Below are 24846 nucleotides of genomic sequence, written 5' to 3'. Positions count from 1 at the left end.
TAAAACCTAACCATAATTTTAAGGATACTTTTACTTTTTTTGCCCAAAGTTTCTGGTAACCTAGAACGTTTGTAATAAATACAGAGCCAGGAGAACAATTGTTACAAAGTTGGTCTTGGAATTTGACAGTGAGATAGAGATGGAGTTGTCGGATATTTCGTTCCCTATCACCTCCGCTGATGACTTTTATGACGACCCTTGCTTCAACACCAGCGACATGCATTTTTTCGAAGACATGGACCCCCGGTTAGTCCATGTTGGTCTCCTCAAGCCAGACGACCATCATCATAACGAAGACGAGCACATCAGGGCCCCAAGCGGGCACCACCAAGCCGGTAGGTGCCTCCTCTGGGCATGCAAAGCCTGCAAGAGGAAAACCACCAACACCGACCGGAGGAAGGCTGCTACCATGCGGGAGAGGAGGAGGCTGGGGAAGGTCAACGACGCCTTCGAGAACCTGAAGAGATGCACGTCGAACAACCCCAATCAGAGGCTTCCAAAGGTGGAGATCCTGAGAAATGCCATCAGCTACATCGAGTCTCTGCAGTCTCTGCTCAGGGGCCAGGACGGCGAAAACTACTACCCTTCGCTGGAGCACTACAACGGGGACTCTGACGCATCCAGCCCACGGTCCAACTGCTCTGATGGAATGGTGAGTTGGTGCACTTGACCTCAGTGTCTATGGGCATGTCCACTGGATTCCGGTCGTTCTTTATTACATTACATTACGTATACATACATTTAGTAGGCCTATTCCATTTTATTTGTATATATTATTTTGGATTGAGGTCTATAGTATGATATATTGATTTATAGGTCTTTGGTTTGACATATCATTCCAAAAGTCGACAGAACACAAAATGTGATATTGTATTGCTCGAATTCTTAATAATGTCATCTTTTTTTTAATTTATTTTTAATCCAGATGGAATATAATGCCCCGACGTGCACGTCCGCAAGACGAAGCAGCTATGAAAGCTCTTATTTCGCGGAGACTCCAAATGGTAAGTTTCTATTTAGTGTTATATTATTGTGACTTGTTATAGACCCAGACCTTTATTATACGGTTTTAAACTTACGTTTTATTCAGCAGCAGCTCTTCTTCAGTAGCCCAAAGTTCAAGACTCAAGACAGATAGTATTTGACATTTAGACAAGGTTACTAGTTTATTATTGTCTCTGATGATTTCTTCACCTATGTTACAGCTGATGCCAGAAGCAAAAAGAACGCAGTCATCTCCAGTTTGGATTGTCTATCCAGCATCGTGGAGAGAATCTCAACAGACACGTCCGCGTGCACTATGTTATCAGTTCAGGAGGGTAGCCCCTGCTCTCCCCAAGAGGGATCTATCCTGAGCGAGACAGGGGCAACCGTGCCGTCACCGACCAAGTGCCCACAGCCCTCCCATGACCCCATCTACCAAGTGCTATGAAAAGACAGTGATAGTATATGGCTACATTCATGAAAATGAATCGATTCATGTAAATGAAGAAAACAACGAACGGACAGGGTTGCAGAATGTTGCTGTACTTTAAGAATAGGATGGCAAAGTTGCCTTTCCTTCCTTTAATAGAACGTTTTAAATTCTTTGAAATTCAATCATTGGCATCCCATGGGTCACGTTTTATAAGATATAATTTACCGATTTATTTATGTAAATGTCATCGTATATGAAATATTTGACCACTTTCTTTCCCTTGCCATTTGAATTGTTGATGACAATAGAGGACCATTTTTGTATAGGTCTATGTGTAAATAAGAGGTGAAACGAAAAAATGTTTTTAATGTATTTAATGTTGCCTGTTTATATTCAGGGGTGCGTGGTTTGTTTGTTGTGAGAAATGTTTAACTTTATATTTATACATCTTAAAATTTGTGAAAGTCGTTCGATGTTATTATAAATAAATGACTATGACTATTTATACAAAACATGATTCATCATTTACTCTGTTGCTTTGCCAAGATAACTGAATTATGTTTTGCCTGGCATATTTAACCTGAGGAACAAAGATTATAAAGACATATTGAAATTCTAAAATATCTTCAAAATACTGAAGCATATTATACTGTATTAAGCACATTATATTATAATATTAGGCCTATTGTACATTTTATAATTTCTCTCGATTTATACTGGATCCACATAATAAAAAATAATTCCCATCCATTTGATTACAAAATAAAACGAAATAGAGGACACAATAGCATATGATCAGACATAAATGATTTTTATACTTACTCCATGGCATAGGCCTATTATATGTAACGTCTCAACGCATTAACTTCGATGGAAAGATTATAGTTTCTAAAGTATTCATGTTTCTCCCAAGCAGAAGACAACTGCATTGGAGAAGATTTATTAAAACATTTCCCTGTAGGCCTATATATTAAGAAACACCTAACTTTACAAGACACAATCTACTCCTTTCCACAACTGCAGCAATTACAAATTCCAAGGTTACATCGTGAGGTTGGAGTAAGATCTTTCAGATACAAAAGCCCAATTGGGCTCCCGAGTGGCGCAGAGGTCTAAGGCACTGCATCTCAGTGCTAGAGGCGTCACTACAGACACCCTGGTTAGAATCCAGGCTGTATCACAACCGGCCGTGATTGGGAGTCCCATAGGGCGGCGAACAGTTGGCTCAGCGTCGTCCGGGTTTGGCCGGTGTAGGCCGTCATTGTAAATAATAATTTGTTCTTAACTGACTTGCCTAGTTACATACAAAAAAATTGTAAAAACTGACTGGAACAATTTACCTATAGAAATCAGGGCATTACAATCACACAGCGAATTTAACTAATAAAAACATCTGCATGTGAAGATCTCTGTATATATCATAGGTACTTCGTTTTATTAGTTGTATTAGTAGATGTAGCAGTAGTTTTTATTAGTAGGACTAGTAGTAATTGTAAAACTTTTTTTATGCTGCTAATGTACGTTTTTATTATTATTGTTGTTATTAATTCATTGTTATTATTTATTGTTATTTTTTATTCGGACACTTGAAAACGCGATGGTGCATCTCAAGAGATTTGATACTGCAAAATGTCAAATAAATAAATAAAATGATAGGCTATGGCCTAAATGGAACACATCTAATGACCCAAATTGCTTACCAATAAGACATGAACTGTTGCCATAAAATAATCGGTCTAAAAACTTATTTTATACAAGAGAGGTTAATTTAAGCGATATTAGGCCTATCAACTCAGGGCCGAATACTTACTAGCGTACGTGCAACTCCAACATGTTTCATTAAAAAAAAATTGTGTATAGCAGTAACACACCATTTTTTATTATCACGAGGGGTTTCATTTTTGCAATTCACAAAAATAAATAGACAGACAGTATATGCCTAGTCTATAGCCTACACAATTCTTCTCTCCATTCTATTATGACATTTACATATTGGTTTCGTGAATTCATTTCTAAAAGAAAATCCTACTCATATTTATATAAAATATGCACGCTGCGAAAAAAAGTTCTTTAACATTTTTTTAAATAAACCAAGAAGACTCGTTTTAATGATATCCCTAAAAAAAACTATTTTAACACATGCATGTTTTTCTGTGTCTGACATTTAACTTTACAAATATAAATAAGTCCACAAAGCACAAACAACATTGGGCCCGATATGGTCTATATTCTTAACATTATAGCCAATTAGGATAAATATAATTTGATGGAAAAGTATTATGAGCTGTGTGAACATAGTTGTTTTGCCTTTCTTTGTTGTCTTGTTCAAAAGTGAACGACGTAAACATCTTGAACAGAAGTGAAAGGGACAATGAGTGGGTTTTTTTAGCTGACAAGTGTGCAAAGTGAGTTGCTTGCCTCACGGGTCTAGAAGCCTACCAATAGTATTATTATTAGTGTACTCATTATATTTCTATGAGTACAGTAGATCTACAGTCAGGGCAGAAAATATCCCTTGAACATTGAGAGAGCAACAGCGTCATCACGAGTTCACATTGTGTACTGCAGTGCAGAAGTTTTTGAAGCTTCAGAAATGAATTTATTAACGTCTACATTCGTTTTTGTCACATGCATTCTATTACAGACACCTTAATGCATACTTTTAAATTATATTAGGTGAGCTAAAGATAAAATAGAAATAAGTAAAGCGTTTTCTTTAAGTATTTTTTTTTTAGATTACTAATGTACTGTCCCTACTACAACAACAACACAAATACTTAAATACATCTACTTTTGTTCTTTAAACATTTAATTGAAATCGTGTTGAATTCCATTCATCGCTATGGAGGACTGCTACTACTTGGAAGTGCCAATATGGCCGACTGGTGGCTTCAAAGCCTCTCAATGACAGTGGTGTAAAGTACTTTTTTGGGTTATCTGTACTTTAATATTTATATTTTTGACTACTTTGGCTTTTACTTCACTACATTCCTAAAGAAAATAATGTACTTTTTACTCTATACATTTTCCCTGACACCCAAAAGTACTCATTACATTTTGAATGCATGGCAGGACAGGAAAATGGTCCAATTCACACACTTATCAAGAGAACAACCCTAATACTGCCTATGATCTTTACTTTTAATACTTAAGTATAATTTAGCAATTACATTTACTTTTGATACTTTAGTATATTTAAAACCAAATACCTTTACATTTTACTCAATTATTATTTTACTGGGTGACTTTCACTTTTACTTCAGTCATTTTCTATTAAGGTATCTCTACTTTTATTCAAGTATGACAATTGGATGCTTTTTCCACCACTGCTCAATGGCCAATAAATAGTAGCATCAGCAATGCAGGGTTTAAACCATTGGATGTAGCCTAATCGAGCATGGGCACCCAAAAGTATTCGCTACTTTTTGAATGCTTAGCAGGACAGGAAAATTGTCAAATTCACTTATCAAGAGAGAACATCCCTGGTCATCCCGACTGCCTCTGATTTGTTGGACTAACTAAACACAAATGCTTCCTTTGTAAATTATGTCTAAGTGTTGGAGTGTGCCCCTGGCTATCCTTACATTTTAAAAAACAAGAACATTGTGCCATCGGGTTTGCTTAATATAAGGTATGTGAAAATACTTTTACTTTTGATACTGTCATGACTGTCCTGATCAGGTCAGGGTACAGGAGACCACCACCCTACAGATTATCTCCCAAACTACATTTGTTGTGGACCTGGGATTCCTGGAAGTGCCTTCTGATGAAGATAATCAAAGGTAAGGGAATATTTACAATAGTATACAAGAGTAGATTTGATATTCGATTGTTCCAAGATGGCGCTGACCTGTAACGCTAGCCTATATTTCTGAGTATAGCATCCCCTTTTATTGCAAAGTGTGATTTCCCAGTAAAGATATTTTTAAATCTGGCAATGCGGGTGCTTTCACGAGATGTTAATCTATACTTCTTTGAATGACAATATTACATTTTAAAAAAAATTTCAAATAGTAATTTAGTAAATTGTAGCGCTATTTCACCGGATGCATTTGAGGGAAAATAGTTTCTCAACGTCATGCGCCGATGTAAAATGCTGTTTTTATATATAAATATGAACTTTATCGAACAAAAGAATGCATGTATTGTGTAACATGATGTCCTAGGAGTGTCATCTGATGAAGATTGTCAAAGGTTAGTGCTGCATTTAGCTGTTTTTTGGTTATTTGTGATGCATGTGGTTGGTCGGAAAATGGCTATGTGAATACTTTGACGATATACTCCTCTAACATTATCTAATGTTTTGCTTTTGCTGTAAAGCCTTTTTGAAATCGGACAACGTGGTTCGATTCAGGAGAGGTGTATCTATAAAACGATATAAAATAGTCCTATATTTGAAAAAAATTAATTATTACATTTTGCTATTGTTCGGTTATGAATATGGCGAAATGATTTTACGCTGGATGTTGATCCCGCATGCGGGACGGGCGCTTCAACAGATCACAGTATAAAGTTACTTACCTTCTCCAACTTCTCTCTGAAGTCATATTCCGCAATTTCTTTCAGTTCTGGCACAGGAGGTTGTAGGCCACACACTTGCCTGTATAGCCTCTGAAAAAATGTGGCTCTACACCCCCATGTACCAGACAGACAGCAATCATGCTGCCCACCTGCTTGTATACGCCATAGAGTACTGTCACACAGAAGACAAACAGTAAATAAAGGACACATTACATTCAAAAATCAAATGTCATACTCAACTCATATATATTGCCATAAACAAACGTGTCTTTGTTGGTGTAAAAGTGTAACTCGCCTTGAGAGTTGCAAGAAAGGCATTTTTGCCAATCAGTTCCCTCAAATATTGCAGAGGAATGGATGGCACTTTTTAGCAGCCGGAGAAATTGTCTTGAGGGGTCCACCCTCATCAGCTGCCCCTTTTCCGTCAGCGTCCCTAAAAACCAGGTCTATTTTTGCCTCCGGATTAAAGCGGGCTCTCTTAAAGCCTCTCATTGCACAATCATAAACATTGTCCCTCATCACGTTAATTTGGTTGGCATCTCATTAACTTCAGCAGTGTTTGGAGGTCAACACTAAAAAAAAGAGACATTCAGAATAACAATGCTCAGATATGTCCCAAAATGAATCTGTAATAACAAGACATTTAATTATTTACAGGGATGACTTGCTCATTGTCATCACCAACATCAACAGAAGAGTGTGGTGACAATAAGCCTCAGGGAATGATGGAGGGGAGGCCACAGGAAGTGGTATAGGTGGAGGGGAGGCCACAGGAAGTGGTATAGGTGGAGCGGGGCCACAAGAAGTAGTGCAGAAGATGGGGGGCCACAGGAATAGGTGCTGCCACAAGTGTTACCTCGTTTGTAGAAGTAGTCTGTAAAAGGTCATTTAAAGGCTTATACATTTCAAAAACATGGAGAAAGCAATAAAGCTGTCAAACATAATGTGATTGCGTTCTGAAAATGATTTACAGAAATAAAATGTAGCCGCATGTCTCAGGCGTCGTAGTGAACAGACCAAGGCGCAGCGTGTTGAGTGCTCATCCTTTTATTTTAAATGGAAGCACTTCACAAAGAAAAAAACAAACGACAGCCAAACAGTTCTGTCAGGTATACAAACATACTAAACAGAAAGCAAACACCCACAAAACCCAAAGGAAAACAGGCTGCCTAAGTATGGCTTCCAATCAGAGACAACAAAAGACACCTGCCTCTGATTGGAAACCATACTCGGCCACACATGGAAAATGAAACATAGAAACAGAAAACTAGAACAAATTCCCCTAGAAACAAACCAACCCCAAAACACACAAAACAACCCCCCTGCCACGCCCTGACCATACTACTATGGCAAAATGACCCTTTTCACTGGTCAGGACGTGACAGTACCCCCCGAACAGAAACCCACAAAAACAACCCAAAACCTAAAGGGAGGGAAGGGAGGGTGGCCACCGTCTACGACGGTTCCTCTGCTACACCCCAAGCCCTTCCGCCAATCCTCCAGCTATGGAGGTGGCTCTGGCTCCGGGCGTAGCCCCCGTTCTGCGCTGCCGACCACCGCCGGAGGCTCTGGGCTGCAGACCGTTGCCGAAGGCCCCGAGCTGAGAGGCGTCGCTGGAGGCCTCGGGCTGAGGGGCGTCGCTGGAGGCCCCGGGCTGAGGGGCGTCGCTGGAGGTCCCGGGCTGAGGGGCGTCGCTGGAGGCCCCGGGCTGAGGGGCGTCGCTGGAGGCCCCGGGCTGAGGGGCGTCGCTGGAGGCCCCGGGCTGAGGGGCGTCGCTGGAGGCCCCGGGCTGAGGGGCGTCGCTGGAGGCCCCGGGCTGAGGAGCGTCGCTGGAGGCTCCGGGCTGAGAGGGCATCGCCGTAGGTTCCGTGCCTTGGATCATCACTGGAGGCTTTGTGCCATGGATTATCACTGGAGGCTTCTTGCCATGGATCATCCCTACAGGCTCCGGGCCATGGATCATCACTGGAGGCTTCGTGCCATGGATCATCCCTACAGGCTCCGGGCCATGGATCATCACTGGAGGCTTCAGCTAATTAGGGCTGTTTATTACATCAATATCTTCATATGTGTTTCCTAATGCCTACATGATCAGACTGAACATTTCAAGGGCCTAAGGAGGCTCAGGGAAACAAATGATAAAAAATGTATGTTGAAGTTATTTTAATTAAATAAACACACAGTGATTTATTAGACATCTTTTAAAAATAAAACTACAAAGACTGCATGTGCCTTAAAAATATTATGCCATTCTGCAAATTGTAAGAACCGACGCTGATGATGAGAAGCAGGTATGGAGAGTTGAACATTTAATTTAGCACAGACGTGGAACAGGACAGGAACAGCGTCAGAACCGGCTAATACAAAGACATACGACAATTAAAGCTGAAGCGGGGAACAGAGCTGGGGAACAGACAGATATAGGGGAGGAAATAACACAAGTGATTGAGTCCAGGTGAGTGCAATGAATCGCTGATGCGCGTGACGAGGGAAGCAGGTGTGCGTGAAGCTGGGCAGCCTGGCGCCCTTGAGCGCCAGGGAGGGAGAGTGGGAGCAGGTGTGACACAAATGGTGGTCCTAGAGATTTTGATAGAGATTTGATTGTGCCCCGCAACGGAAAAGGTTTGGAACGGCTGTGCTACGCTACTGTAGTGAACCACTTACGTTACTGTCTGTTACACACCGGAACATTTCAGTCTAGGTTACAATCTAACTCAATCTAATTGTGATGGCAATTCAAATGCTTACATTTTTCCTCAAAATGGGACAGAACACCTCATTTGGATGACTCTGATATTCAGTGTTTGTGATGGAATGGTATGTTGAAGAAACCTTAATTATAATGCAATATTTCTTCTGCTCTAACATGGGCATAAATCATTCACAAGCTAATCTTGGTCTATTTTTGCAAACACAACATTATGCCTCTTATTAGAGTGGATATAATTATTAATATGAACAAATTGCTTTAAAATTACACAGCAAAAAAATACATGTATTTTTTTTGAGGGTTTGGTTAATAACAGATCTACAGACAAGTTTGAAGAGTGACACTTTATTTACAAAAATACTGAGAACCAAACAGTCCAGGGAGAGAAAGCGTGAGGGATAATTCCTACAACAGCAGCTAATGGCTCCGTTCTACATCTGTAGACCGTAGCACATCTTGTGTGAATATGCAAACATTAAGACATAGAGTTAGTTGTGTCTGAGCCATGGTCTTAGTGTAAGTGTGTGTTGTTGTTGCTGAATTAGGCTTGTGTCCGGTAGTACGGTGGCAGTCTGGACTCCAAGCAGCAGAACGGTACCGTTTACTTTCTGCGGACCGTTTTACCCTTCTTGGAGCTATAAAACGTCAGAAAGACAGAGAAACAGAGTAAACATCCCATGAAGAGACAATTAATGCACATGTTCATCTATAAATAAAGACTTACATTGACTTTAAGTTCCTGAATTGACTTCCAAATGACTTTAGATATGGATGCAAATGTGTGAGTTATGCTGTTCTAATGTTAATATTATAACATTGGTCTAACTAACAATCATCAATCACAACAGACCACTCAAAACAAGTCATGGAGTTGTCATGCTTATCCTTTTCGACACACCATGCAGCACTTACCATGGAATGGAGGTGATGATGGAATGAATGAAAGCAAAGGAAATATTACATGATTCTCTCACTGACCCGGGTGTTCTATACCACTGTGCTCGTGAGGATTCATGGAGTATTTTCTGTCTTTATGGAGGAAATGATCTTTTTTCACATCCTATGGCTATCAGGCTAACAGCCGGTCCTTAGTGGCAGTGAAACACATGATATCTTCGAGAAATTAGAATGCAACACTGACAGAGCAAAGAAACAGCAGTCCAAAGCTCAACGTTGAAAGCACACTATTTAGTAATTGGACAGGCATTTCATTGACTTCACAATGAAGAAATTTAAAGTTACCTCAGGATCAGATTTGATGCTTTCATATATTTTCTTTGCTTTTGAAACATTTGACAATGTGACAATACCCACAACGTAGAACACATGGACCAAAGAGAACCAGAGCCTTATACAGTGCATTCGGGAAGTATTCAGATCCCTTGACTATTTCCACATTTTGTTACGTTACAGCCTTATTCCAAAATTGATTAAATAAATGTTTTCCTCATCAAGCTACACACAATACCCCATAATGACAAAGTGAAAATGTATACAACATTTTAAACAGAAATACCTTATTTACATAAGTATTCAGACCCTTTGCTATGAGACTCGAAATTGAGCTCAGGTGCATCCAGTTTCCATTGATTATCCTTGAGATGTTTCTACAACTTGAATGGAGTCCACCTGTGGTAAATTCAATTGATTGGACATGATTTGGAAAGGAACACACCTGTCTATATAAGGTCCCACAGTTGCCAGTGCATGTCAGAGCAAAAACCAAGCCATGTGGTCGAAGGAATTGTCCGTAAAGCTCAGAGACAGGATTGTGTTGAGTCACAGATCTGGGGAAGGGTACCAATAAATATCTGCAGCATTGAAGATCCCCAAGAACACAGTGGCCTCCATCATTCTTAAATGGAATAAGTTTACAACCCCCAAGACCATTCCTAGAGCTGGCCGCCTGGACAAACTGAGCAATAGGGGTTAGAAGTGCCTTGTTCAGGGAGGTGACTAAGAACCTGGTGGTCACTTTAACAGACCTCCAGAGTTCCTCTGTGGAGATGGGAGAACTTCCAGAAGGACAACCATCTCTGCAGCACTTCACCAATCAGGCCTTTATGGTAGAGTGGCCAGACGGGAGCCACTCCTCAGTAAAATGCACATGACAGCCCGCTTGGAGTTTGCCAAAAGGCATCTAAAGACTCTCAGATCATGAGAAACAATTCTCTGTTCTGATGAAACCAAGATTTAAGTCTTTGGCCTGAATGCCAAGCGTCACGTCTGGAAAAAACCTGGCACCATCCCTACGGTGAGGCATTGTGGTGGCAGCATCATGCTGTGGGGATGTTTTTCAGCGGCAGGGACTGGGAGACTAGTCGGGATCGAGGGAAAGATGAACGGAGCAAAGTACAGAGAGATCCTTGATGAAAATCTGCTCTAGAGCGCTCAGGACCTCAGCCTGGGGCGAAGGTTCACCTTCCAACAGGACAACAACCCTAAGCACACAGCCCAGACAATGCAGGAGTGGCTTTGGGACAAGTCTCTGAATGTCCTTGAGTGGCCCAGTCAGAGCCCGGACTTGAACCCGATCGAACATCTCTGGAGAGACCTGAAAGTAGCTGTGCAGCGACGCTCCTCATCCAACCTGACAGAGCTTGAGATGACCTGCAGAGAAGAATGGGAGAAACTCACAAAATACAGGTGTGCCAAGCTTGTAGCGTCATACCCAAGAAGACTCGAGGGTGTAATTGCTGCCAAAGGTGCTTAAACAAAGTACTGTGTAAAAAGGGTCTGAATACTTTTGTAAATGCGATATTTCAGAGTTTTATTCTTAATAAAAAACTAGTTTTTTCTTTGTCATTATGGGATATTGTGTGAGAATTGATGAGGGGAAAAAAACGATTTCATCAATTTTGGAATAAGGCTGTAACGTAACAAAATGTTGAAAAGGGGTCTGAATAGATTTCAAATGCTCTGTATATTCCAAAAAAATAAGGTTTGAGACTTACATTACTTACATTACAGCTCAGGAACGTGATGCACAAGAACTTGACTTTCTTTGTTGACATCCAATAAGTCTGTCATCTTGAACCTGGTTGTAGGACTATATCTTTTGCGATTTGGATTGTCAGTGTCTACTGTATATGTGTTTTGCCAAAGGTATAAGAGTAGTGCTTGTGTTTATGTCCAAAGGGCCAAGAGTACTAAATAAGTCATGTCATAGCAAATTCAGAATGAATGGCTGGCTATGTTTGCCAATACAGTAACATGAATGTCAATCTTGTTCTATAGCAAACTGGTTTCTTCTGTCAGATAATGAAGGGAGAGATAAACTCAATAGCATTTCATCTCATTGGTGGATTCTAAACTGTAATGATTTCAGCCACGAACTTACATGAACTGTCCTAAAAACAGTCTTGGCAGAATGAAATAGGGGTGGAAGCTACATTACTTACTGTTTCTGTAACATGTCAATGCAGTTCCTGGGAGTGATGTCCTGGAAATGACACATTTAACAGCACATTTTACAGGAGACTGACTGACTGACTGACTGACTGACTGAGGCTTTACCTTGGGACTGAGGAGCCCCAATGCTCTCCTTTCTGTGGACTGAATGTTCTGTGGCCAGGGGTTGCCTGCTGTATATGGCAGTATGGGGAAGACCAGACACACACCTAGCCTAACAGACACTCTTACTTAGGACGGGACACCCTAAACTAGACCCTTGCAGACTGCTGCTGTATGAGAAGATTGATCTTGTCTTGGGTTTCTGCACTTAGCCTAATCAAAGAGGGAGAATAAAAAATTAATAGGTTTTTATTGATAAAAAAAATAGGACAGTGAGAGCATGTGAATAGTTACACTAGTTGTCTGTGTGTGTGTGTCAGTATTAACTCCCCAAATTGCCAAGAATAGAGAGTTTAAGAGAGGAGGACATGCTAGAAACGATTAGCCAGACACTACCACTACTGAGTTTCTGTCACTTCTTTCAGTGGGAATGAAATCCAGACAGAATCACTTACCTGTGAATCACACCATTTCTTAAGACTTGACTAGTGACTGGCTTTTAGCTCAGCAGTTCTCTATGGGTCTATGATTGGGTCTCAGTCTAAAGTGCTCGCACATAGACACACTCTAATACCTCTGTAACATGTTTCAGAATGACATGGTACAGTATGCCATGTGTCATAACCTGTCTATAACATGGAGTGTTCAACCTGAATGAGTGAAATATAATCAATATTCATTAAGATTTAATTTGGTGTCTTCCATGGTGTCTCCTCGATCGATCATTGAACCTTTTGCTCTGTTTCAGTCGCCTCTGTGTTAAGTTTCACATGCAACTTTCTCATTAAGTTTCAGACCATGCACCGCAGTGGCACGGCAGAGCCCCCTGAGCTGTGACAACTGTCCAGCTTTACTTACAATTTACTCAGCTCCTCCACTCTCTTACGCAGGGTTGTGACCTGGAGGAGATATCAAAGCAGAGTTGCGTTCATATCTGAGAGGCCGTGACTGAGGCCACCAAACAGATGGTGAGAATTGGTGGCCCACTGTCACCCTTGATTTTACTCAGGTAAGACTTGGAATTTTCCAGGGTATCTACAAATACAATATCTTACAGGGTGTCTTACATGACCCATGTCTGTAAAAACCTAAGGAAAAACTGATAATGTGGTGACTGAGCTAGACGTTTTATCAGGTCACGGTTAATAACAGTATCGTCCGTACTGCCACAGGGGAATGCGGTCGTGTCCAAAGGTATATGCTCTAAGAACGGAGCCAGTCATATTATCAGCTTAGCTCTTGATTAGAGCGAGTAAAATAAAAGATTACGTCATTTCAGTTAATGTGTCTTTAAAATATATCATAAGGCGCCCCTCATCAACTTAAACAGTCCACAATTCTTTCAGATGTGCATATTGCTGTATGCATGCATGTATGTATGTATGTATGTATGTATGTATGTATGTATGTATGTATGTATGTATGTATGTATGTATGTATGTATGTATGTATGTATGTATGTATGTATGTATGTATGTATGTATGTATGTATGTATGCATCACTGGGATAACTTACAGTATATTTCTCTTTTCTTTAACCAGGACATCGGATACATACCTCATACTTCTGCCTCTTCAGCCTCTCGATGTGGTCAAACTTCTCAGACTCCAGCGTCTGCATCCATTCATGCAGCTCCTTTGCCTTCTCCCTAGAGCAGAGCAAGCAAGATGACTCTGTGAGTTCAAACTCTCTGTGGAGATTTCATATTTACACCTGAGGTTGAATACTTGATTCTGATTGGCTGAAGGTTGTTCTTAAAGTGCATTCATTTCAGATAACGAGACAATTGCAAAAGCTATTGTACTTGTACCTGACTTTTCCTGCTGTAGGCCTGATTCTCCTCGCCAAAACAAAACACTACACACACCGTACTGTACATGAAGCCCAAGTCTGTTACTTGAACTGTTTCTTACTTCAGTTTCTCTTCGTTCAGATGGTCGATGTTCAGGGCCTTGCGTCTGCCTGCCAGGATCTTCTTCTTCTTCTCTCTCTCAGTTTCCTTCTTCCCACCTCTCTTTGAGTCAGCCTGTTACAAATGAATGGCAGTGGTTACAAGGGGCAAGTCCATCGATCACACATGTACACACATAATTATTATAATTTTTTTTCTTCTGAATTACATGTTGTATACAAGTAAGTTATATTGTATCTAATCGTAACGTATGGTTCTGTGAAGACTGGCTGGTCGCAAGGTCACCTTCTGCAGATGGCTGCTGTAGTTGGAGCCCATGCTGGACAGGGCAGACTTCTTCTTTGCGTCCTCATCAGCCTTCTTCTTGGCATCTGCCTCCTCCCTCTTCAGCCTCTCCTCCTGTATTAGAGATCACAGCACAAAGTCAGTGTGTTGTAGTTGTAGGTCCCATGTTGACAGAACGCTGATAGTTGAAGAAAGCCCGGAGGGGTCGATAGTGGTACTGGCGGAGGACACAAACCTCACGTCTCGCCGCGCGCTCCTTCTCCTTCTCGCTACGGATCCTGTTCTGCTCAGCCCTCTCAGCCCTACGCTTCTCCTGCAGACGGACACACAGATACACATGGTTGGTTGTATTACCTTTGGCCACCAGTAGGCACTGCAGTGTCTTATCATTTTGTCATGGTTGTATTCACCAGGAACTAAATGTAAGCAAGTAGGAATGAACTACCTGAACTTGTCCAATAAGAAAACCTTGATTTTATTTACGACCTTGTATTAATTTTCAAATTTAGCCCATGTATATGCAGAGTGATGTCATTTACTCATTCTTACTCACAATTCTTTCTTTGAGGGCGATGAGCTCTTCCTCCTCCTTCTTTCTGTGCTCAAAGTGAGCATCGATCAGGGCCTGCAGCTCAATAAGATCCTTGTTCTGACGTTTTTTCTGGATGTCCTGTAAGGTTAGGAAGTAGAGCGATGTATTAAGTACATGTCGTCAACTCTGACATTAGGCCTGGTATTATCCAGCCAGCTGTCTCCAGATGGTCATGATATATGAAGGGCTACTTACGTCAAAGTCCACTTTATCGCCATCAGGAATCTTTGGTACCCTGAGAAGTGTCAATATAAAAATACAGTGAATCTATGGGTAGTAAAATACTAAAAATAAATAATGTTTCTTTTTTTACGCATGTAATAAAAAATGTATAATGTTAGGGGTAATGCAACACTGTAAGACAGCAGAGAACTGAAATTGAATTTCAACTATTTTTTATTAAATTTTTTTACTGTCACTGTTTTGTTTTCTGTGGCTTTTGTTATGTTTCATGTCATCTTGTTTGTAATGAAATATATCTACATATTTACAAATTGATGTGATGTTGACCTGAAATAAGGACAGTGAAATAATAACTAAAATATATATCTAAAAAAAGAAAGAAAAAATTCATATTTGGTGCGTTAGGCCTATATAGAATAAGACAGCTGGAGGTTTTGACTACCACAGTTAAGAATGTAGTATTTACTTTATGAGAGATTGAAATGGAAATGGAAATATGAAGGCAGTCATTTCTATGTAGTAATCATACACATCTAGAAATGTGTACAAACAAATGAGGGGTTACATGAAATGATGACTTACTTGAACTGTGGCTTTTGGGCTGTATATTAAGAAATGAAGAGGAGGACAAGTACATGTTATTGGGTTAGATATGCACAAATCAGCATAAAGCAAATGAGTAATTATCAGGCAAAAAAGATTCAGGCATTACTTGAATGAATATTTGATTGTTTCTACATGAAATGGAGAAAAACATTGATCTGCAGTAGATAATCCAAAAATCCCTGGCTTTCAATTTGAGGTGGTGGATGTTTGTTAGTGCTATGAAAATCAGCAGAGAAATAACCACGAAAATCCAAATCAAAATCTCAGATATTGACTTTACATAAGCAGCTTCGCACACACAATTGAAGAATGTGAACATTCGTTATGTGTGCTTGATTTAATTCTAAAGTATGATCTTATTTTAGAATAATTCAAGTCTACTTATATTACAGGAAAATATTATAATAAAAAATATTACTGCTAAAAAACAAGCAAAGTGTTTAACTTTAAAAGATAAACGTTATAACTGTGTAATGTTTATCGTTTGACCCGCAAGCAAGACAACACAGATTTCATTGTTAGAAGAACATGTTCTTTCTCTTGTTATGTGTTTGGTACATGCCGTGCTAATGATGAGTTGGCACAGCAGGGAGGGTTGAACAGTGGGGTCACTGCGCGGTTAAGCAAATGTTAGCATTTCATATTCTTCCATCCTTTTTCTTATTTCTTTCCCAAAACACACCATTTAAAAATGGATTCGATTAACTGATGTGTAGTTTTTCTTTGTCCTACCAGTCAGCCAATTTCACAGTAATTCTAGATCTGACAAACAGGTATGACAGATCAGACGTTCCCTCAATACAGCGAGACCTCAGACCTGGGACATGGACAATATATACATACGCATTCCTACATACCAACCAGAGTGACACAGATAATTCATCTTTAATCAACATACCTTCCTCTTCAACGACCTCTGCATGCAGCAAGCAATGAAAATAAAAGCAAAATAAACAGCGTTAGCAATGGCATCGAGGGCTGACTAATAAGCCATAGGCTGCATACTCTACCTAAGCTTCAGCATTTGCGTCATCTCATTTTTAACATTTCAAATGGAAATGATACTTTGTCGGGCTAAGCACTACGAATTACTTTAGCGCGACACTTCAGCAGTTAGTGGAAGTACAATAAAGAATTTGTAAACGTGTCTCACACAAAAGCGCCTCAAAGTATCGTTCAGTTAAAACTAGAATCCTTAGTTGAAACAAAAACAAAGCAGCACCCAGCCTCTGTTTCGGTAAAAGCTGAGGGATGGCCCTGGAGAAATGTAACCACTCTCAGATTCATAGACAGTGCTATTGATGCAACGACTGACCATCCATGATCTAAAAATTACTGTTTTAACAATGTTTTGAAGCTATACAGTCTCTTTACATTTACGTTGTTTACAAACATTGGAGTAAAACAAGCTTATATTTTGGGTTCTGATGAGGTACATCAGTTAAACTAAGCTCATGAGGCATTTATAAGTTATATTCTTCAAGAATCAATGAGTATACACTGAGTATACCAAAAATAAGGAACACCTTTGACAAGGTGTCGAAAGCATTCCACATGGATGCTGGCCCATGTTGATTCCAATGCTTCCCACAGTTGTGTCATGTTGGCTGGATGTCCTTTTGGTGGTGGACCATTCTTGATATACACGGGAAAGTGTTGAGAGTGAAAAACCCAGAAGCCTTGCTGGTACCTACTACCATACCCCTTTCAAAGGCACTTACATATTGTATCTTTCCCATTCACCCTCTGAATGACACATATACACAATCCATGTCTCAATTGTCTCAAGACTTAGAAATCCTTCTTTAACCTGTCTCCTCCCTTTTATCTACACAAATTTAAGTGGATTTAACAAGTGACATCAATAAGAGATCATCGCTTTCACCTGGATTCACCTGGTCAGTCTGTAATGGAAAGAGCAGGTGTTCTTAATGTTTTGTACACTCAGTGTATATCATTAATTTATACCTCCAAAAAATGTAGCAACTAAGGATTCTAACTTTAAGAAGGGACTGTCACAACAAACACATGTTCAGAGTACATGTACAGTATAATCAGGATTATGCCTTTTCAGGCTCATAGTAGAAGCACAGAGGTATTTTTGCTCCTTTAAGAGTAACGGGAATAAACAGTGCAGAATATCTACTATATTTTGATACACTGATGTTGACTTACATTAGGGATCAGAGTTAGAGTTGGAAGTCTAATGCGTGTATATATATATATATATATATATATATATATATATATATATATATATATATATATATATATACACGCATTAGACTTCCAACTCTAACTCTGATCCCTATATATATATATATATATATATATATATATATATATATATATATATATATATATATATATATATATATATATATATATATATGTATACAGACAATAATTGTATTGCTATCTACTCAAAAAATGCTGGGTTGTTTGGTTGACCCAACTGCTTGTTTGCAGGCATTGGGTCACTTAGTTTGGCTGTTTTCTTTAAAGAGAGCAAGGTTGGATTGTTGATTCTGGGTTATTGGTGCTGGGTTATTGAGACACAATGTCTTCAGAAAGTATTAAAACCCTGTGACTTATTCCACATTTTGTTGTGTTACAGCCTGAATTCAAAATGAATTAACTTCATGTTAATTCAGAAACATTCACTGTCTTCTTGGAAAAACAACTCCATTGTAGATTTGACCTAGTGTTTAGTTTATTGTCCTGCTGAATTAATCTTCCAGTGTCTGGTGGAAAGCAGGCTGAACCAGGTTTTCCTCTAGGATTTTGCCTGTGCTTAGCTCCATCCCGTTTCTTTTTATCCTGAAAAACTCCCCAGTCCTTAACAATTATAAGCATACCCATAAAAATGATGCAGCTACAACTATGCTTGAAAATATGGATAGTGGTACTCAGTAATGGGTTGTATTGGATTTGTCTCAAACAAAAAACTTTGCAATCAGGGCAAAAAGTTAATTGCTTTGCTACATATTTTGCAGTATTAATTTAGTGCAAACAGTATGCCTGTTTTGGAAAACATTTATTCTGTACTGGCTTCCTTCTTTTCACTCTGTCAATTAGGTTAGTATTGTGGAGTAACTACAATGTTGTTGATCCATCCTCAGTTTTCTCCTATCACAGCCATTAAACTCTGTAACTATTTTAAAGTCATCATTGACCTCATGGTGAAATCCCTGAAAGGTTTCCTTCCTCTCCGGCAACTGAAATAGCAAGGACGTCTGTATCGTTGTAATGACTAGGGCTATTGATACACCATCCAAAGTATAATTAACTACTTCACCATGCTCAAAAGGATATCCAATGTCTGCTTTCTTTAATTTTGACCCATTTACCAATAGGTGCCCTTCTTTGCGAGCCATTGGAAAACCTCCTTGGTCTTTGTAGTTGAATCTGTGTTTGAAAACCACTGCTTGACTGAGGGACCCACGATGATGTGTGAGGTACAGAGATGAAGTAGTCACTCAAAAATAATGTTATACACTATTATTGCACAGAGAGTGAGTCCATATTATGCGACTTGTTCAGCAAATTGTTACTCCTAAACTTATTTTGGCATGCCTTAACAAAGGGGTTGAATACTAATTGACATTTCAGCTCTTCATTTTTTATTAATTTAGAATTTTTTAGAAAAACACAATTCCACTTTAAATTATGGGGTATTGTGTCTAGGCCAGTGACCAAAAAATCTAAATTTAGTCCATTTTAAATTCAGGCAGTAACACAACAAAATCTGGAAAAAGTTGAGTGGTGTGTATACTTTCTGAAGGCACTGTATGACCCAGCGGGTCAGAAGAGTTTAGAAGCGTACTTCAGTAGGGGTGTGGCTTACAGATTTTTTTGCCAACCATGAGAGTAAAAATAATTCCTGTTAATCTGTTCTGTTGTATAGTTATCACATGTTAAGGTTGAACATTGACATGATGAACAGGAATGACATTTACTCTCACGGGTGGCCAATAAGAGCTGTCTGAATATTCACGGCCATAATAAGCCACGCCTCCTGAAAATAATTTAAGGATTACATACAATAAGACACAGCTGCTAGGTCACCCCAGCGTGAAAGTTAAAAATACCCAACTGATGGTTAAATTAACCCTTGTTTGAATAATCCCAACAACCCAACATGTTGGGTTTTTCACGCAACCCAACTGGCTCGGTCAAAATAACCCAGTGTGTGTTCTGTCCAATATTTACCCAGCGCTGGTTGTTAGGTTGTTTTTAATCCAGCATTTTTTTGTGTAGCAATGAGGAAGCAGTTTGCCCTAGGCCTAAAAGCAGCGAGAACGGAACAGGGAATTGGGCATATTTATTAGCACATTCTAAATGGGAACATATAACTAATAACATACAACTAATAATACAGTGTATGCATCCATTGTCTTGGCCAGCTATGAAGGGAAGGTACTACATTAAAGTAAATGTAGAACAAGAAAGTACACTAGGGATATATCCCACTTTCGACACTAGCATACCACTTATAATAAAATATGTCCAATGTATTGGATTCTAAGGGGTATGCTACTATGGACATTGGAACACATCCCTAGCTATATTAGTCTTAGGTCTGTCTGGCTGTAACAGGTGGAGCGCACTGCTGCATCTAAAAGGATGATAGAATACCCCATGCCAACATACCTTCCGCCTCGGGTTCTGGCTCAGGCTCAGGCTCAGGCTCTGCCTCTGGCTCGGGCTCTGGCTCAGGCTCTGCCTCTGGTTCTGGGGCTGCCTCTGGGGCCACTTCTACCTCTTCCTCTACCACTTCTTCTTCAACTACCTCTTCAACTACTTCTTCTGCTATGGCTACACAACATGCAGTGAGTAACCAGGGAGAGGAAGGTGAATGGAGAGGTTAATGAATGGAAGCATGAGAAAGAGGGTGAGTTATTTAGAACAGAAGAGAGATATGGAGGTTAAAAGAGGAGATGAGTTCATGGGCGTAACCACCGGGTGGCACTACATGAGGCAGAGAAAATAGCAAGCAGGAGAAAGAGTTCAGGGGTTAATGAATAGATCTATAGAGGCAATACTGGGCAATGTGTTGATACTTCCTACATACAGGGACCTGAAATGGACCTTGCTCTGCTACTTTTCTACTATGCAAACACTTCTGCCAATTACAAAGGTTTGTTTGCCGACGAGGTATCTTCTAATTTGGTATATCTAGTCTGACATGAGCCTGTAGTTTCTTACTCTGCAGATAAATCTTTTCCGCAATGACCATATTGTAAGTTCAAGTTAAAGTCTGATGAAGTGAGGTGAAGTGGTAGCCTTAGCATTATCCAACATGCTATGAGCTACATGAAGATCGAATGAGTTGAACACACATCCTCAAACACACTGAGGATCAAGAGCGAAACAGCTGACAAATTAGTATAGATGGCATGAACATTTTCATTGTCTGCGCGTCATTGTTTTTTACCTTCTCCCTCGCCTCCACGGATATAAACAAAAATTTTGGAGAAAGAAAGGAGTAAAACAATAGTATTACCAAAAGAATCCGTCTGCATCCAATATATCAGTATATAATATAATATTTAGTATATATATTATATACTGTAAATATGGGTACAGTAGGGATCAATTGTATGCATGCACAATACAGTCCTCCATAGCTGATGAAATGGCAGTTCACAAAGTGCTGTTAAATTAGGTCTCTTGAGAAGACTTTTGAGCAGACAAAACATTTCAAGGCCTGATAGTATAATAGGATTGATTTATCTCCCTCCATAAAGAGGAGATATGTATTTTTATTCAGACAGAATATGTACAAACTAGGAGGACAGTATAACTGTAAAAGGTCTAGAGAGTTTCAGGGACCTGTTGCTAACAGACTAGTGGATGTATGTGGTCTGACGTTTAGAAAATAATTTAAAGGAATGCATTAATTCATTTAAATGCATCCTGCTCAATTTAGTTCATGGCCTGTTATCAACATTGGCTCCTGAAACCATTCATCAATAAGTCATGACTAAGTCATGGCTTTCTCTACATTTAAAGTATCGAAAATCAAGTCAATGTATGCTGTTGTGCTATAGAGGGCAGTTTTGAACACAACTTGAAACTTAAGGAGTCCAGACAAGTTTCTCCATTGCGTTTAACTATTCTACATTGAGGACTGAAATCAGATAGGCATTGGTTAAAAAAACATACAGAATGTTTCAGCATATGATTGAACAATTACCAATTTAAAATGACTATGATAATGAAAAGATACAATAATGATACATAGCAATAATATAGTAATAATGTAACTTACCCTCGCTGTGAAAGGATAGAAAAAGATATTGCAAGTTTAGTCAGGCAGTCAAAACAACTCACCAAAATGAAATCTGGATGAGGTAATCGTGAGGATGCAGAATAATGTTGCTAATACTTACACTTCCTCTGTGTCAGACATGGTGACAGTGGACTTTGCACCTGAGGTACGAGGTACAAGGGAAGAAAGAGAGACACTTTCACTAAGACGCCAAGGAGGCAACACTCAAGTCACTAGCATTATTTATAGCATGGGGTTATGATGGATGCCAGACTGTAAAATGTCTTCTCCCATTACCAGAACCCAACCCTAATGGGGGAACATTTTGCCGACATTTTTGAATAAATTGTGGTACAGAAAAATTTGCTGAATTTGTAAAGGGATTGCTTTTGAATCTACCAAGCTCTAAATCTGCAAATTTTTATAGCTGTTTTCTAATTAGTGTTAGGAAAATATACTGAAACTCAACACGCTGCCAATTCTGCTTCTCAGACGATAAATGAGAAGGCACCCATGCAAATATTCATGGCCTTTTCTTTTACCTCCCTCCCTCCTCCCCTTCCTCCCTCCTTCCCTGGCTGCTAGGGTCATGTTCCATCAGACCACAGGTCAATGTGAAGGTCAAAATCTAAGGTCTTCAAGTTAACTTAATATCTTGGTCAAATTCCATGCCTCAACATAGGTGCTAGAATACATGCATCTTTAGAAACATGATGATCTAACGCTTTATCAACATTTTAAAGAGTTTCGGTCACTTCTAGACCAATTTAGTAAGCCATCGCTAGCCTTTTAATTCTGGTTTAGGTTTTGTTTTGCAACTTATTGTTATCTTGTCAGACAATGTATCATTATCTGATAAATCCCCAAAGTTACACATTTTGAATTGATTAGCGTGCATTACAAGGATGTTCACAAAACATTCACCTTTGCATTTGTAAACCACAACTTCTATAACTGGGCCACCCTAGAGACCTAGTCACACGTTATAACTACTCCTAAACAGACAGCTGCAAATGTCTTTAAGAAATGGGTCCAGGATCCGATTTCCAAAGCACAGATCAGGTTCTTTCTCTTGGAATAGTATCAGTAATTCTCATTTAATTTCCTTATGTGGACATCTCCCTCACATAGGCATTTCAGGCACTTTTCCATGCTTCCATTATGTCATATTAACTTGTTAAAGATACAAAACAAAAATGGGGAAATAGGGAATAATGAAAGAACAGGAAACTGTTTGACAATGACTGAAAGTCAAAGGCTGTTTCTTGAAATTACAATCATATTATCATAGCTATAGATTTCTGGGTTGATTTCACAAATCCGGCTATTGTTCAATGGGCCCTGTAACATTAGTAGAGTGTCTATGTGTTTATCCTATAAGTATGGAAGGCTCAACGTGCCACCATGTTCTCATAGTTCACAGGTCTCCAGAATAACAGAATGTCACACCTTTCTCTCTATTAAACTATCACTGACTTTGCTGTGACATACAACACGCAAACATTTCTGTCCACTAGATATCTGTCCAGCTATCTGTTTACCATATCACAAAAGACCAGTATAGTGCTAACAATACTGTTCTCAACCCTAACATTGAGGTAACATGGAGCATATCTCTAAGATTCCCTCATCTTATCCTCCATTTTGATTTAAACCATTGGATCAGCTCCACAACATAGTTACATGTCTTAGAGGGCCATTTTTAAATCCCATGCGTGCGATAGCCTGTTGGAACCAGGCCTCACCCCCAGAAACCTTGTTGCACCCAAGTCACTTTTAGCGCTTATTCTAACAAAAACATCAAGAACACACGTATACCAGCATTTCTTGACACAAAATGTTGACACTTCATTTTACATGCCCTGTGGCTTTCAAGAATTATATTCTTGCAAAAAGAGACACCCACAATCTTGATCAAGTCAAGCTAGAAGCTTATGTAGAAACCTGTATGTTCCCTTCACCTGTCCCTATCCCCCTGGTGGGTCCTTTCACCCTTGACCTCAACATTACTATGGAGCAGCCGACTGCTTTAAAGACTGAGTGTTCCAACACAGTGGCAGTGGTTTTGCACGTGTGGATTCAGCTGTTTTTGAAAGGAGACAGCTAGGGGGGCCCTGAGCTCTTAACGTTGCACTTGATCTGAAGCTTTTTATTTAACTCACTCACTCACTCACTCACTCACTCACTCACTCACTCACTCACTCACTCACTCACTCACTCACTCACTCACTCACCCACTCACCCACTCACCCACTCCTTCTCTTGTTCCACTCACTCTCTCTTCCTTCCAACCACTCTCCATCTCTCTCTCTTACCTCAGAATAGCGGAAAGAAGAAGTGAGCTCCCTGGTGGCCGAGACTGGCTGTAAGGTTCTGCAGAATTACAACCCTGATTATGTTCTTCTGTTATAGTGACACTTGATCCAAGGAAGGTCCCTATTGGACAAGGAAGCGTCGGAGGCGAGGCCCCAATGGGGATGTCTTGACGTCTTACACCCGGCACTTAATAAGGAAATTGATAAATTGTGGGGTAGGGAGGGAGGCTCAAGTTTGGAGAGGGACAGCCAACGCCCCTATTGCTATATTTGCCATCACATTAGGCAAGCAAAATTAACCCAAGAGGAACGTCAGTCGAGGCAATCAGATGGTAGACTTTCCTTTCCCACAGGAGTAGGAGATCAGATGGATACTGTACATAAACATAATGTATGTCAATGGCCTGGTCAAATGAGGACAGGATCTGTGGACAGTCTGTACTTTACCTCAACACTTTACATTATTTGCTGAATCAACTTTCAGGGTCTTCAGCAGCTTTAAAGTAGTATTTGGACT

The 24846-nt window shown here is 39.7% G+C and overlaps 2 protein-coding genes across 3 annotated transcripts; one reads left to right on the top strand and one right to left on the bottom strand.

Annotated features, from left to right (window-relative positions):
- The first annotated feature begins 124 nt into the window (after positions 1-124).
- On the top strand, positions 125-1918 carry myod1c (myoblast determination protein 1c). Its single transcript, NM_001123601.1, has 3 exons — positions 125-652; positions 926-1004; positions 1206-1918. The coding sequence occupies exons 1-3, from the start codon at positions 140-142 to the stop codon at positions 1430-1432; spliced, it is 819 nt and encodes a 272-aa protein (NP_001117073.1). The 5' UTR covers positions 125-139; the 3' UTR covers positions 1433-1918.
- Positions 1919-8977: 7059 nt separating this feature from the next.
- On the bottom strand, positions 8978-24378 carry LOC100194658 (troponin T type 3a (skeletal, fast); the record flags this gene model as incomplete). Of its 2 annotated transcripts, NM_001139742.1 has the most annotated exon segments (13): positions 8978-9283; positions 13020-13060; positions 13720-13810; positions 14076-14188; positions 14360-14473; positions 14595-14672; positions 14913-15029; positions 15147-15186; positions 15717-15735; positions 20394-20558; positions 22015-22019; positions 22136-22175; positions 24330-24378. In NM_001139742.1, coding segments are annotated over 12 exon segments (837 nt in total). In that variant the 3' UTR covers positions 8978-9249.
- Between the last annotated feature and the right edge of the window lie 468 nt (positions 24379-24846).

This window comes from Salmo salar, chromosome 10 (assembly GCF_965601325.2).
Source record: "Salmo salar chromosome 10, fSalSal1, whole genome shotgun sequence".
In the NCBI taxonomy this organism is placed as follows: Eukaryota; Metazoa; Chordata; class Actinopteri; order Salmoniformes; family Salmonidae; genus Salmo; species Salmo salar.
Note: the sequence above shows the minus strand (reverse complement) of the source record. Positions and strands in the feature narration are given on the sequence as shown.

Excerpts from the sequence above, each read along its gene's own strand:
- myod1c (NM_001123601.1), top strand. The coding sequence starts at position 140 with ATGGAGTTGTCGGATATTTCGTTCCCTATCACCTCCGCTGATGACTTT. Across the intron at positions 653-925 it reads CCAACTGCTCTGATGGAATG|ATGGAATATAATGCCCCGAC; the intron begins GTGAGTTGGTGC and ends TTTTTAATCCAG. Across the intron at positions 1,005-1,205 it reads TTTCGCGGAGACTCCAAATG|CTGATGCCAGAAGCAAAAAG; the intron begins GTAAGTTTCTAT and ends CCTATGTTACAG.